Source organism: Myodes glareolus, chromosome 4 (assembly GCF_982192425.1).
Source record: "Myodes glareolus chromosome 4, mMyoGla1.1, whole genome shotgun sequence".
NCBI classification, from domain to species: domain Eukaryota; kingdom Metazoa; phylum Chordata; class Mammalia; order Rodentia; family Cricetidae; genus Myodes; species Myodes glareolus.
Window position 1 is genome coordinate 90389966 of NC_142029.1, and position 16525 is coordinate 90406490.

Sequence of the window (16525 nt, forward strand, 5' to 3'; positions counted from 1 at the left end):
ATGTGTAACTATCACTGTTACTGGGTGGGAGAGGGAGCTTTCTAGGATGTGAGTCATTCCATACCTAAACCCAGATGTCTGAGGATCAATTAGGAGAATCTGGTTACCACATTAATGTTATATAGTGTGCTTATTCATTGAAGTTCTTGGGACTGAACGCCGTTTGTTGCACACTGGTCAAGTGTTCCACAACTGAGCCATGTCCTTATTCCTATCAAAAAAAAGCCTCAATGAAAATGACATGCATGACTGTAGCTGAGGGTCAGCACGTATGTGGCACTGTACCTAACCCAGGCTAGCTCCTTGACGGCCACTCATCACCTGCACACCACTGCCCAACACTGCCTCTGTAGCGATCCTCACCAGAAGGCAGAGCAGAGACACAGTTAGCAACAGTAATTTCTCCATCACACTCAGGACAGCGGTCCTGTGAGTAGGCTGGTGCTCCAAGCCCAGCTTATCTTGGGACCTTGACTTAGTAACTAGCCCTCTGTGGAGATAGGAGCAACTGTCTGCTGATTGGGTCTACTACCAGTGCCTTTTAATAAATGGACTTCTCTGTGGTCAGCTGCCACTTCTGTAACACAGGCTCCGTTTCATTTTGTTCAGGAGTCAACCATGAAAGTGCTTTTAGGGTTGAGAAGAACCCAAAAGAATGAGCTTCAGATGAAAGTAAGTGAGCTTCTAGGAGGAATTATAGTCTGGAAATATTGGCTGGGAATCGGACATGCCTTCAGGGAAGCCTATCTGTTCTGTTTCACTCCATCCTTCCTGCCTCTACCTGCAGGGAGAGCCCATGCCTCACACACGGGAGTATGGGAGAATCCAGGCTGCAGAGCTATGGCGCAGTAAAGGACACCAAATTTAAAATGCCATATTGGAGAGACATAAAATGAGCCCCCATCTTACTGGTCTTTGACTAAAGCAGAGAAATATTGAATACTGCTAAAATACTGTCAAATACTGTAAAATTATGGCTAATGTTGATGAGAGGCCTTCACTGTAAACATGCTTTTTTTTTCTGTTTCTTTTTTTTTTTGAGAGTAAATTTTATTAAATTACAAAAGTTTCCATTTCTGCCCCTCTTCCCAACACCCTCCCACTCCCCCCACTCCCTCTCCTCCTCCCTCTTCGTCCCTTAGGGCATTCAGGGTTTCCTGCCCTGTGGGAAGTTCAAGTTCCTCCCCCCTCCCTCCAGGTCCAGGAAGGTGAGTATCCAAACAGACTGGATCCCCAAAATCCAGTATATGCAGAGGAAACAAGTCCCAGTATCATAGTCAATGGCTTTTTAGAAAGACTTCGGGCCAGCCACATTCAGAGAATCTGGCCAAATTCCGAGAATCTGGTTAGATAACGTCCTCGTTCAGTCTCAGTCCAACTGGCCTTGGTAAACTCTCATTAGATCCGTTCCCTTGTATCAATGGGTGATAGCATCCCTCGCAGTCCTGATTTTCTTTTTCATGTTCTTCCTCCTTCTGCTCCTCATTTGGACCTTGGGGGGCTCAGTCCGGTGCTCCAATGTGGGTCTTCATCTGTGCTTCTTAACTAGTTATTTTTCTTTTGAATTGGGTAAAATGCTAAGGGTCACAGTGAGCTGATGGTTGTTAGTCCCTTCACTAGCCCCTTCTGCCTTGGGCGGTAGACTGCCAGCAGCCCAGATGGTCTAAACATTCTCATGCGTACACCCAGGAAGCTATATGCCAACCATAGCACAACTCTGAATCTAGGAAACACTATTCTAATCACCATTGCTTCAAAATAGCTTCTATCAGACTCTTTACCATCATAACCAGTCATTTTGATCGAGGTCAGGCAGGGAGCACTTCTTTGGTGGCCCACTAAAAGACTTGTGGTTGGTAAAAAATAAAATAAAATAAAATAGTCATTTTCTGCATGAGTAGCTATGCAGGGATGAGTGCAAACATCCTTGCCATGCGCTCCTTTCTTGCTAGAGAGGCAACCCTTTAGGCCACTTATATAGTCAGCCCAGAGATGTTAGTTTATGCTACCCCTGGTGTTGCGCATAGGGTAATTAAAAGATATCTTCAGTGGTCCTGATGTTTCCTTTCTTTTTAAAATATATTCTTTTATATTTCTTTCATGTTGTGCTAGTTGTTTTGTGCTGACTTGGCACAAGCCTAGACATATCTGGAAAGAAGGGACCTTAATTAAGAAAATGCCTCCATAAGATTGGCCTGTGGGCACACCCAAGGGGAATTGTTTTGAGTAATCTTTGATGCAAGAAGGCCAAGCTCACTGTGAGTGTCACTCCTGGGCAAGTGTCCTTGGTTGTATGAGAAAGCAGACTGAGCAAGCCATAAGGAACAAGACAGTAAGCCCCGCTCTTCCATGACCTCTGTTTTAGTACCTGCTTCCAGGTTCCTGTTTGGAGTTCCTGCCCTGACTTCCCTCAGTGATGGAGTAGAATCTGAGAGCTGGACGATGAAATAAATCCTTTCCTCCGCAATTTTTGTTTGTTTTGTTTGTTTGTTTGTGTGTTGTCATGGCGTTTATCACAGAGGTAGGACCCCTAACTAGGACTTGTGTATCTAATGACTTTGATGCTAATATTCCCTCCATTATCCTCCTCTAACTTAGTTCCACTCCTCCAAAAAAAATAAATAAATAACCCTCTGATTTCCATTTTCTTTTTTGCTTTGTTGTGTAACCTACTGTGTTGAATTAGGGTTGCTTGCATGGTCACGAGTGTGGGGTTATTAACTTGAATAACTAACTGCTGCTTACCAGTGTCTACACCACTAATTCCTCCTCTTCCAGGGACCCTTAACTATCTGTAGCTCCTCATGTACGAGTGGGGCTGCATGAGTCCCTTTCCATTCTATTCACGATGGAATGTTGATAGGCCCAGCTTAGGGTGTGTCTTCTGCAAAGAGCCACTGGGAGTTCATGGGCACAACATCATGTCTCATCCAAAAGCCAGCACTTCACAGCATTCTTCCTCATCATTTGGATCTTAAATTCTTTCCACCTCTTGTTTCATTGTGATCCCCAATCCGGGATCTCAATGTGAGTCTTAGATTGGGAAACACAGACAGATGTCCTGTACAGGGTTGATACTCAACAATCACTTATTCTCAGTACTTTGACCAGCCATAAGTCTCCACATTACCTAAAGTCCACAGCAAAATGAAGTTTCTCTGACCAAGGCTAAGAGCAACATTAGTCTATGGATATAAACATTAACACTTAGAAGGGAATTTATAAACACATCCATTTAACAAAACTTCAGCAGTCGGTTCCCCTCTAAGGCCTCTGGCCTCCCTAGCCATGGCTTTTGAACATTGTTGTCATTTTGCATTGTTACTATTAGTAGGAAGGACTGAGCAGTTCAATGAAGAAGTAGCGTGGAGTGTACAAGCTGGGGAGGAAGCAGCAGTAGCGAGAAGCTGGCTACTCCTGCCTTCCAGGAAGTTCCCTAACTCCAGCCTGCCGAGTTAGTGAATTTGTTTCATGCTTGCTCCTTCTTTTCCCCTTGACTAGATCATGAATGTCTGGAGGTTTAGTTATTTCTATGAAGCATGATCAAATATCTGAAGCCTCTAGGTAGAAGAGTATATTAGTAGAAAGGTATAACTTTGAAAATTAGAAAAAAATTATTTGTATTTTGTGCCCTGTACACCACATATAGGATAAACCTATGAAGAAGTATGCATGGAAATTCTGTCTGAGCCTTTCTATCAGGATGGCTCAGAAACTGAGAGTCTGTGTCTAGATAAGTCTTCTTGGTTAGTTGAGTGTGGGTCTGTGTTTGTGATAAAAAATAAATAAATAAATAAATAAGACTCAAATGAAACAGGAAATGATTCGTATTTTGGAAAAGCAACCCATGATATATTATTATTACCTCTGCTACATATATGCTGTTTGGATGACATTTGATACACTTTTTTAGATTCCTTGGAGAATAGAGTTCTATGACACGTGAGACATGGTATAATGAATGCAGATCCTGGACCACAGAACATACCCAAGGCTCTGTTGTTATAACTCCTCAGCTCAATGCCAACCAGGGAAGAAAGGTTCATGGCTTTGTTCTGAACTCAACCTTAGGGATCTCACTTAGGAAATGAATAATCCTAGTTTCACCCATAAAGGAATATGAGAGGGATCCAGGGGCATCCTTTGCCCCCTGGAGTTCTGAAGGAACTGGTTCTGTGAGATGCTTTCCTGAACCTGGGCACTGGTGAAACACCCACTGGCAGCTGTGGAAGGAAGCTCCTGCCCACATCCTGGGAGCAGCTCAGAGCAAACTCTGCAGCCTGTTCTCATTACCCTGATTTCTCCTGAGTTCTTGCAGACCCCTGTTCTGCTGTGTCCTCTGCCAGTTCAGACTGAGATGGGCAAGTTCATGCTCCTTCTCCTACTGCTGGGGGCTTTGACTCTTGTGTTCTTCCAAGGTGAGAGAGTCCTCAGAGGCTGAAACGAGGCAAGGACAGGGACTGGAGATGGCTGGAGTAGACCTGGGATGGTGGCCTGGATAGCTGGGCTGGGAGTGTGTGGGAGCCGAGGGAGATCAAGGTCAGGATTCTGGCACTAGCTGACCCAGTAGGATGGGGATCTTTGTGCTGATTCCACCCTGCACCTGCTGGAGTAAGAGGTCAGGTCTCTCTCCAGTTCTCCGACAGGGGTCAGTCACTCCCTGGGTAAGAATGAGTTTGTGTGTTCTCATATTCCTATTCCTCAAATCTCCCTGCCAGTCTCCAAGTCGCGATCAATCGATGTTCAAAACTTTATCTGTAGAAGCTGCCTAGCACGGTCATCTGTTGGAAGAGACCATTGTAGGAACTTGTCATTAACCGTCCTTTGAAAATGTTGTTTATTTATCTGTGTGTTGGGTTGAGAGAAGTATGCTACATTACATGTGTGGATGTCAGAGGAGAGTTTGTGGGAATCACTTCTTTCCTTCTACCATGTGAGTTCCAGGTATGAAACTCTGGTTGTCAAGCTTTGGAGCAATTGCCTTTACTGGGTAAATCATCTTGCCAGCCCTTAGCAAACACACAGTATTAATCCAAATGGTACCAGTGGGGTGCAGATAGGTTTTCAGGAGTGAAATTTAAATTTCTGAGTGTTGTGCAAGTGTGGGATGTGGGTTTGATTTGTCCAATCACATTCCCTTATATCTTGCCTTGTAGTCGTGTTTACATCCACTGACAAAAGCACATTTTTCTTTAGTTCACTTTTTATGTTTTATTTTTTTAATTACATATATGTGTCTGAGTGTGTATGTGCATTTGTGCACATAAACGCAGGTGCCTGCAGAGTCCAGGAGAAGATGTCAGAGCCTCTGCAACTGGAGTCACCGGCAGTTGTGAGCCACCTGACCTACGTGCCTAGAGGGGAACTCTGATCCTCTGCAGCAACAGTGCTTGCTCTTAATCGCTGAGCCGTAGTTCCAGCTCTATTGATTCCCTTTGTAAAAAGCAGCTTTTATGTGAAATAATTAGCATACCACAACTTTACCGACTAAAAGTGCAAACGCATGTTTATGGTTAATGGAATTCAGATCCACAGGTCAATCGCTCCCATAAGCTTACAGCCTTGTGGAGGCCATCTAAGGATATTTTCAGTCCTAGGTTATGAGAAGTTTTATCCTGATGCTTCATCCCTTAACTGTTCTCATGCATGTTGGTCCTAGCCTGGTTAGCCCATGTCAGGTTTTCTTTTCTAGCTCAAGCAAGAATATGTATGACCTGCAGCATGTTTATGAATGGCAGATGTGTAGCAGGTGAGGGTAAATGTACCATGGAGGAAGATGGCGCGTGCTCAACCAGGGATATCTATCTCTTCAGTGGAAGAGGTAATGTTTACAGGGAACCCCAGAGGGCCTTGCAAGGAAGCGGTGTTTCTTGTGGAGGAGTGGGAATGGCGCGGGTAGCAAAGACTCTCATGCATTGAATTTCAAGTATTGTTTCCTGACACTAAATATTGATGTTCTTTCCAGATGGGTTTCTCTACAACCACACTGTGTTGGAGTGCTCTAAACCATGTCAGGCTTCAACGGAGAGCTATTTTCATCTGAAAATGTCAAGCTTTTGTTGCCAAAGTCAAGATTTCTGTAATAGATATAAGGGAAAGATAGTGAACGAGTATGCTAACTGATTGCCAGTTCCTTCGCCTGCTTCAGTTTCCCTAGTATAGCTCCTGGATCTCCACACATGTTCTGCGGAGGATGGAGCACCTCATATAATTTCTAAGCATTCTTCTTTTATGCTGTCCTGGATCCTGACTCCCACTTCCCCAACATCAAACACCAAACATTCTCAGTCACCCTTGTTTCCTCTCTCTTCTTCATTCCCATGTGAAAATTGCCACCAGTCTTGCTTGTCTTGCCTATATCTCTTCCTCACAGTCACTGACTGTCTAGCTGCCTGGCTTCTAGCCCCACTGACTTAGAAATCACTGTTGAGAGTCTGCCCATGTGGTGGACTCCCCTTTACTCTAAGAGTTACAGGGCTCTGCACAAAAATTCAGGAAAACATGTCCGATGGATCAAGAGGGTCTAAAGTTCAGGAAGAAACCAAGGCCTGAGTCAGCAAGTTGATTATCAACAGCTTTGGACGTGTAGCTAGGACCTGCTGACAGCTAAGTTGTGAGATCTAGGGTTGTCAATGAGTAGAGTAAGGACAGGGATGCATTGGTCACGCAGACAGGACCAGACACACAATAGAACAGATGCAGATCCCACCATAGAAAGTTGATGCTTTGGAGAGACTGGAGGAAGACCAGTTTTCTGGGTATCTTGGGGGTTATTAGCAGAGAATTGGGAATGAAAACTATAGTACTGATGAATGAGAATGCTGTGGTCAGGGAGATAAGAGCTTATGCATGCAAGGCTTTGAAAAAAATAGAAAGAATTCAGAAAATGTCTGTCTCTGTCTCTGTGTCTCTGTCTCCTTCCTCTCTCTCTCTCTCTCTCTCTCTCTCTCTCTCTCTCTCTCTCTGCCTCTCTCCTTAATGAAGACTGAATCTAATGCTTTCAAGTATAAATAGCCTTCAGTTCTCACTTTAGTATGAAGTATTTCTCTGAGCCTCCCTCTAGAGTCCTCTACCACCATCTTCCTGTTCTTCGAATGAGCATTTTAAACAACTTGAAAAGCTCCTAACATTCCTAATACATGGTGTTCCCTGCATTTTTGTCTTTTTTGTGCGTGTTGAGTTCCCATTGTTGTGGATCATTTCTTCATTCTCTTTTCTTCACAAGTGGCAACTCAGATATTGGTAGCATGTCGCATTACAGCATTCAACATTGTATTTCTCATGAATAGTTTTAAAAGAGGAAGAGGAGATTGTATTTCTGTAAAGAATGGTAGAAGTAAATTCATTTTGCTTGACTTCTGTTGAGCTGAATTTCATTTTGAATAAATGAAAAAAGCTACAAATCTAGTTTTACATTCTAGATTATCAAGTTTACATTTTTTTCTTTAAATTTTTTCCCTTTCAAACTGGAACAGATGGGAAGGGTCTTTGAAAGGCTCCCATGGAGAACAGTTTAAGCAGCCAGAGCTCATTTTTATTTTTTTATTTTTTTTTCAGAGCTCATTTTTAAAAGCTGGTAAATTAACAACAATAAACACATCAGTAAACCAACATGAAGGTAGGTCTCTTTATATCTGACCCCCTCAAAAACTGTTATGGATGGGTCATGGTAGTGCAGACGGTGTTAAGGAGAAGACTTTTTTTTTCACTATTTTCAAAACTTCCTTATTAGTCTATGCTCATACAACCATTGTAAATCCTGGACCTAGCAAAGTATTTGAGCAATATAAATGAGTTAACAGAACAATGAAAACAGACACAATGGGCATCCACCTAGTAAGCTGATTTGAACCCAAATCTGATGGAATAGCCAATAAATATTACCTCAGGCTGATGGTCAAGACAGCAGGGGTTCATGGGATTGGTAGGAACACTTTTACTATGGTATGAATGACACTTCAATACTGTGTTCTCCCTCTGTAACTGGAATTCCCAAACACAAAATGAACCAAAATCTAAAGACACTGTGAAGAGTTCTGGTACCATGTCACACAAAATTATCAAATCAGAAACTCCAGGGAAGTCTCTTATGGTCCAGAAGAGAGTGAAGAAACATAGTAAAGAAGAGATATGGGGGTCCTGAAGAGAAAAAGATAGCAGGCTAGTAAGGTTGCCATTACAGTTGGGTCATAACTTGAGATGAATAGGTCACAATAATGTTAGCTCTTGTCTAGAAAGGAAATGGATGGAAAATACAAGTGAACTCACAGAAGTATTTTGAATTTTTCAATAAATTCAAGTGTGTGAAAAAAACAAGGTACTGAAAACAATACCCTAGTCATTGGTCTAACTTGATAAAGTGTGTCCTTCTTTCTAATCGTAATTGCACAACCATAAACTGCATCACACATAAACTGCATATATTATACGCCAACTCGCTTTGGAGGGTCTGAGTAAAGGCTACAGACAAGGCCTCAGTGTTCTGATTTAACTTAGACTAGCTTAGATTTTGTTGAAACTCACCTCCCGGGTCTCTCTCCCAAATTACCTCCTTTGGAAGAGGAGCGGGAGAAGGCCAGTAATTGTCTCTCTAAATCTCCATTCCCCAAGACTTGGCAGAGCAGAGGAGGCATCCAGCCTCTAGCGCTGTGCCCAAGCTCCAGACACTGAGGTCCTGCAGGCAAGGTGGCTCCTGTAATAGGTTCTGGCTCTGAATGTGTGCTGATCTGAAGGGAGTAAGGGAGCGTTTGGCTCTTGTGTGTGCTCCTTGTGTCCTAGGTAAGCAAAGATCACTAGGTCCCATTGATTCTGGGATGACCGGTCTCCTTGTGAATAAACATAATTTCTATAAACTTTTGGCTTATTTTCTGTGTTAGCAGCATGGGGATGGAGTAGGTGAGGAGCAGTTCAGGAAATGTGCATAATGGGGTACACTTAAACATCCTCTCTTGCTTGGCCAGAGCAAACTAGAACAAATTTGTGACTGGCACTGGCTGGGAGGTGAGTCATTGAGGGCTGGCATGTGCTAGGCTTTAGTTTAGCCCTCCCTGGGACCTAGACTAGCATTACAAGACTTAATGGAGATGCAAGACAGATGTATATGCTCATGAACAGACTTTAGGTAACTTGAGATATTAATCTTTGAAGTTAATATGTGATTTATTACTTTTATACATTGATATGATGTGTATCGATTAATAGATCTAATATAGAACCATGGATAAGTCTTTCAGTGTCTATAAATAAGAGGGATACACAAACAGCTCCTTTAGTTTGCACTAGCAGGGTCTTTGGTAGCACAGTGTGGAAAGACACTGGCTTTCAGATACAGAACCTATTATAAACAAGTTTCAGCATCTCCATCCTTTAGTGCAGAGCACTACTTCCCACAGCAAATAGTCTCTCTCTTACAGTTCACACCACCGTTCTTATAGTCTACTATACGTTTAGTCAGACATATAGCACATCAGCTAAAGATTTGTAGGTCCTTGTGATTTAATACGATGTAAGACCTGCAAATAAGCAAGAAAGGATCTGAAAGAAGGAGGAAAACTAGATGGGAGGGGGTTAGCAGGAGTGGTGGGAGGATGAGAGAAGGCAATGGGATGAATGAAAATGAAGTGAAGGAAAACGTAGATTTGTGACATTGTCAGAATAAATAAAAATACTTTTATTTTCCTAAAGTGGATTAAAGTAACTTTTTATTATTGAATCATATGAAAATATTTGGTTATTTATTTGTGTGTGTGTGTGTGTGTGGCAAATAAGTACACATGCATGCAGTCATTCATGCCTATACTCAAACAAAGAGGCCTGATGAGGATATCAGGTATCCTGCTTCATCACTCTAGACCTTAGTCCTATGAGGCAGGCCCTCTCACTGGACATAGAGATAGGCTGTCAGTCCACAAACCCCAGAGATCCATTTGTCTTTGTCTCCCCGAATGCCCCTGGAAAAGCAAGCTCATGGGTCATGGTGGCAGCAGGGCTAACTGCAAGGCATTCAGTAGGGTGAATGCCAGTTTATGGGTGATAGAAGTTACAATGAATTTTAGCAATGACAACAAATGATCTACAAAGTTTGAACCTAGGAAGGGAGTTAACTTTGAAGTGTGATTTCTGAACTCTATAATGATCAAAAAACTCTATAATGTCATGTTTGTCAAACTATGACACCAACACAGGCCTCTTCACCTGGTCTTTTACAATGGTGATGGGTTCAGAACTCGGGTCCTCATGCTTGTATAGCAAGAACTTTTGTCCACTGAGCTATCTCTCCAGACTCACACATTTAAAAAGTAGTCCTGAAACAACTCACTTAAAATATCATATTAAGTCTCCCAGACTGCTATATCAAAGTGGCATAAACTATATGATTTTTAAACCAATAGAAATCTACTTCTATAAGTCCTAAAGGTTCCAAGTTCAATATCTAGAAGCTTCTTGTCCTGCTACCTATTGAGGACCCTCTTCCCTGGTTCATAGGATGCCATATTTTATGAACATGCACATGTATCAAGTACCATGATCAGCATCTCAGGTTTAACATTCAACAGCACAGGAGACAAAATGGAAGCCTTTACTAAAGTCCCCTACTGGAGTACCAAACCCTTTCCACAGAATAGAAGTCAAAATAATATACTATTCCACTAGTGACAAACACAGTCCTTGGGAATTTTGGCCAATACAGGGCATTGTCTAGCTCATGTCTTCTTTATAGTTACCACCCTGCTTCAACTGACGTCACAGGTCTGCTGTTTTCCCTTTACCTCTCTACCTCTCCAGCATCTTTTATTCTCCACCACTGCCCTAGCAACTGCTGTTGCAAATTGAGTTTGAATGGCCGTGACCATCTTGGTTTCAATTTGCAGAGTAGTAGCCTCCGTCATTACAGGCTTCCGAGCTTCCCCCCTCAAAGTTGCCTCCCCTCTGAGGGTCCACATTTGGAGCAACTGTTGCCATTGTTAAAATCATTGTGATTTCTACCACCTTGAAATTGAAAGAACTGATCAATAAATTTGTGAAGCACACTCATGTTCTAAAAGACATTAAACTACATATGCTCTAAATGAAAAGTTTATATCATGTAGTACAAAATCTTAAAATCAGTAACAAAAGTGGCCACAAAAAATCCTTAGAAAGATAAAAATAAAGTCAGGCCCCTCCCTCCATTGATGAAGACACATACACCCCTCCCCCGGCTCTTTTACTCAATTACAAAAATTTCCAGAAAACTTCAAAGTTCATTCAAAGCATTTTAGTCTGTTTTACTTAACACGGGCCACTTCCCTAAAGGTCATAATGAAAAACTGTTGTATTTTAAAGTACGACAATATCATTCAGGTTCCTGCTGCCAGTCCAACTCACAAAACATAATGGACTTAGCCAGTGATGCTCTTTTGGATATTTTACGAAGAGTAGCGTCAAGCAGCAATCACATAGGCATCCGATCTTCTGTATGGCCAATGCCTTAGTATTGAGGGCTAGACCTTGGTTTATAATGGTGATAGACTCTGGCAGAGCAGGTCACCTACTAGTCCTGCAGTAGGACAACAACTTGACCCTAACCTCTGATTTGGGAATCAGATAAGAGCTGGGATGATTCTTTCTATCAAGTGGGCCCCTGGGTGTGTTCTCCGAATAGGTCCTTTCTCTCTTCCTGTGGGTCTGTCATATGGGAAGCGACTGCAAAGAGATAAAGAGAAGGCATAGTGCTTGTGTTTACCTTAGGACAAAAATCTATCCCACTGTCCCCCGAGAAATATGCATAAAGACTCAGGATTGACTGTAGGCATCATTTACCTATGCCTTAAACCTACGTGCAAACTGAAAAGTCCTGACTTCTGAATAGTAACTGTCCAACAGATATAGGAAAGAAAAGTGTAGAGTAGATTTGTTTGACTGGGTTTCGCCAGCTGTGGTGGGAGGAATGAAACAGGACATTGTGTTGGCAAAGGGATATAGGGAGTCAGACAGGAGAGCTTTGAGTGCCTGATCCTGATCGCTTGTAATTGGATTTTACCTCATGTTCCAGGCTAAGAAAGTCTCCTTTCAGAATATACTCTGTGAGTAAACAAATCCATGTGAGAACACATCATAAAAGAATACCTGTTCACTGAGCTTGTGTGACGACAGATGCCAGGCAAGGTATAAGGTCAACCTGCTTGTCCTCTCAGGAAATAGCATCCTGCTTTGCAATTTTGGTCTTAACCATAATAGCAGGTATCAGGGTAGAGCTGGTTTTCTTTGAGAGAAGAACATGTGGTAGGAGACACAGATGTGACTGGGTATTAAACAAACCCACTGTGGGTCTGGGGTTGTGGCTTATTACTGGTATAGCATTTTTCTAACACTTATTACCAGCACTGAAATACACATACACACACACACACACACACACACACACACATATCCATGAGATGGGTTTAACCCATTTATGGTGGATTCTCAATGACTTACTTATCTCAAGTTTTGAAAATGCTAGAATAGGGCTTCAAACTTAAATGTGTCTAGAAAGTTCTGTGGTCTGGCCAGAACACTTAGCCTTGTCAGGTCTCAACCAAGGCTCATCATTGTAAGGTCTGGTACGGTTAGTGTAGGCCTGGAAGCTTGTGGTGGTTCTGGCCACCCACTGTCTGGAATGGTCAGAGGAGGGACTTTCTGTATTGTGGCGGATGCTTTGTCTGATGACCTCGGTGTAGGCTGACCATGCAATACACTGAAGTCTAGGATTCCTTGTAGGAGGAAAGGGACCTTTATTGGTAGTTAAGTTTAGATTTAAGTCACACATTTGGATAATTAGACCTCAGCTAACTGTAGGTGAGTCTGGGAGTCAGGCACGGTGGGGGTTGATAAATTGAACATGCAAATGGAGCTATTATGATCTTCCAACATGTCCGTTTTTGTTTCCGAGATTGATGCTATAGACTTTTCTTAGTATAGCAAAGTCCCATAAATACCTAAGTAGAGGGGATTTTTGTTTTGTTTTGCTTTTATTTTATTGAGCTATACCTTTTTCTCTGTTTCCCTTCCTTCTTCTCTCCTCCCCTTCAACCCTCTCCCAAGGTCTCCATGCTCCCAATTTACTCAGGAGATCTTGCTTTTTTTTCTACTTCCCAAGTAGATTAGATCCATGTATGTTTCTCTTAGGGTCCTCATTGTTGTCTAGGTTCTCTGGGATTGTGAATTGTAGGCCGGTTTTCTTTATGTCTAAAACATATTTATGACTGAGTACGTATAATATTTGTCTTTTTGAGTCTGGGTTACCACACTCAAAATGATGTTTTCTAGATCCATCCATTTGCCTGAAATTTTCAAAATGTCGTTAAATTTTTCTGCTGTGTAGTACTCCATTGTGCAAATGTACCACATTTTCATTATCCATTCTTTGGTTGAGGGGCATTTAGGTTGTTTCCAGGTTCTGGCTATTACAAATAATGCTGTTATGAATTTAACTGAACACATGTCCTTGTGGTATGATTGAGCAACCTTTGGGTATATACTCAAAAGTGGTATTACTGGGTCTTGAGGAAGGTTGTTTCCTAATTTTCTGAGAAATCACCATTCTAATATCCAAAGGGGCTGAACCTGCCAGCAGTGGAGGACTGTTCCCTTTACCCCACAACTTCTCCAGCATAAGTTGTCATCAGTGTTTTTGATCTTGGCCATTCTTACAGGTGTAAGATAAGTAGAGGTTTATTACCCACATCCTTAAAAATATATATATATTGTGAAGAATACCCATGTGAGGGAATTCACCCTTCTTTTCCTAGAATATCAATTTGACAACCAAAAATTTCCTCAAGATATTTACCCAGATCATTGTTTTCCCTGTTTCCATGCTATCAGGCTGATATGTAAACCCTGCCTGATGGCACATATTCTGTTACCTGGTAGTAGTACATTAAGAATATAAAACTCAACAGTAAAATAAATCATTTTTACATAAATCATGTAAAAATGTCCAAAAGTGACTAATGTAAGTTATAGAAGACTGCATAGTGAATTCTTCACCTCTGAATTCATGAAAAAACTTGTTTAATAATTTTATGCCTGTGTCTTGATAAATCTTAAGTGGTTATTTCCAGTCGGTAGTGATGGATGGCTCCCTTCTTTTCGTTCTCTTGTTTCACAAAAGTATGAAGAAAATAATTTATGTATACATGTTGATTTATTTTATTGCTGAGAAGTGTTCTTCTATAACTGTCATATTATTTTGTGAGGGGCAGAAAAGAGAGAGAGACAGAGAGAGACTTTCTTTTCTCATATATTTTATCTAATTTTTTTATAGTTTCTATTTGGGGGAAATGTTTTCAATTTCCCATTCTATTTCATGAAATATGGAACATTCACAACTTATGTTCAATACTTCATTATTCTTTGTGTGTGTATATGTGTGTGTTATGCATGATCATGTGTCTGTGGGCCCATGTGTGCCTTCAGGTGCACATTTGTGTCTGTGCATGTGGACCCTGTGGTTTTGCGTTCTATCCCTTGTTTCAAACAAGGACACAAAAGCAATACTCAGGGAGCTGAGGAGACAGCTCAGCAGCTGAGAGCTCAGGTTCCAGAGGACCCATGTCAGGAGCTCACAAAGGCCTATACCTGCAGCTCGGAGGGATCAGACACCCTCTTCTGAGCTCTGTAAGCAGTGCACACACATGTGGCACACAATTACACACACACATGTTTTTAATGTTTTAATGTTTTTAAAGAATACTCAAGAAATAGTAAATGGTTCCGAGGCGAACTGCCCACTCATTTCAGCTGGCCCCTTTCCTGTCACTTTTACATGAGAGTTTAACCTCAGGACGCTTAGTCTTCTTTACAGCTCGTAAGTGTATTCCAGGTTTTAAAAATAGTCTATCTAGGATCAATGAAGTTGCTCAACAGCTAAAAGCATTTAATACATAAGCCTGACAACTGGGATTTCACCCCCACAGCTCATGTATAAGGTAGAAAGAACCAACTCAATGAATGTTGTTCTCTAATCTCTACACAAGTGCTGTGACACACACATCTATATACACATACACACATAAATAAATAAATAAATTTTATCTTAAAAGAAAAAGAACATAAAATCAGAGTCGTTAGCAAATCGATGCCTCACAAAGACAAATATGATCATTAGTAATGGCATTAATTTGACAAGTCCTGTTTCCCTCTCTGCTTTTGGGGTTTTTTTTGGGGGGGGGGCTGTTTGCTAGAATGATTGCAATGGGGTAGTAAGGCTTAAGAACTGCGAGAATTCAGAATTCCTCTGTTAATGCTGGAGAGACATGGAGAACACAGTGGTAAATCGGGTGATACAGCACAGGGAATCAGTTTGTGTCTGGGCAAATTATCTTGGATTCCTCCAGTATTTGATGCACTGTCTTTGTGTTGGGAAGCTAGGCAAAGAGCTCTCATGTCTACTAATCATACTCATAAAGCATGATGAGCAGCAGGTTCTCAGAGTGGGGTGAATCTGTGATCCTAGCTATCAGTCTCCAGTCATTGCCTTCTACACACAGACAACCACTCAATCATCCATCCATACACCCATCCATCCATTCATCCATTCATCTATCCATTCATCCATCCATTCACCCATCCATCCATCCATTTATCCATCCATTCATTCATCTATACACCCATCCATCCATCCATCCATTCCTCTATCCATCCATGTATCCATTCATTCATCTATCCATCCATTCATCTGTCCATCCATGCATCCATTCATCCATTCATTCACCCAACCATTTATCCAATCATCCACCCATTCATCCACCCATTCATCTATCTATCCATTCATCCATTAATCTATCCAGCCAGTCAGCCATTCATTTTTTTTATTCTTTGCTTAGTCATTAATGAGGACTGGGTACCTGGTCTGCTCTCATAGCAAGTCTCTCTGAAGGGTTCTGTCATGAAGGGCTCACATACAGGGAACATGGCAGAGGGAACATAAGACAGCCCCTGCCAACTGAGATGTTCCCTAGTCGCGGTGTGTTCAGCTGGTGAACTTGCCCAGTACTCTTTCTTCTTCCCCTGGATTGATGTACAGGCATGCTGAGTGTCTGGTGGTGAGGGGTTGGATTTTTAAGTGTGATGGCACAGCCATAGACACCTTAGGGAATATTAGTAGAAATACAGTTTTAAAAATTAAGAGACTATTTTGTATTTTATGACCTGTGTGCCACAGACACAGGCCAGGCTACCAGGAAACATGTACAAATTATGAGTATTTTAGCTAAGTGTGGTTTAGAAATTGGGTCTATGCTTGTGAAAAATCCTACTTAGCTAATAAAGGTATTTAGAAACTAGGCAGCTAAGACTTTACATGAGGAATGTCCCTTTTACATGCGTTGTCTGGATGCCATTTGCTGAGTGTCTACTGTGGTCTGCTATAGTACCAAAGATCTCCTATAAATGAGACACAGTGGCTGTTACATATCCTGGTTTACAGAGCATATTGAACATGGTTCTGTTGTTTCAGTTACCTCACCATTGCCAAGACTAGAAAGGAATAAAAGGTCCA

General features: G+C 41.7%; 1 protein-coding gene across 1 annotated transcript; it reads left to right on the top strand.

The window, feature by feature from the left end:
- Nucleotides 1-4357: 4357 nt before the first annotated feature.
- Nucleotides 4358-6123, top strand: LOC125416097 (acrosomal protein SP-10-like). The gene is made up of 3 exons (XM_048458787.3): nt 4358-4418; nt 5693-5821; nt 5966-6123. Exons 1-3 carry the CDS (start codon nt 4358-4360, stop codon nt 6121-6123), a joined length of 348 nt encoding a protein of 115 aa, XP_048314744.2.
- The last annotated feature ends 10402 nt before the right edge of the window (nt 6124-16525 follow it).

Coding starts and splice junctions, on each gene's coding strand:
- LOC125416097 (XM_048458787.3), top strand. CDS start 4,358: ATGGGCAAGTTCATGCTCCTTCTCCTACTGCTGGGGGCTTTGACTCTT. Junction 4,419..5,692: donor GACTCTTGTGTTCTTCCAAG/GTGAGAGAGTCC, acceptor TTTCTTTTCTAG/CTCAAGCAAGAATATGTATG. Junction 5,822..5,965: donor CTATCTCTTCAGTGGAAGAG/GTAATGTTTACA, acceptor TGTTCTTTCCAG/ATGGGTTTCTCTACAACCAC.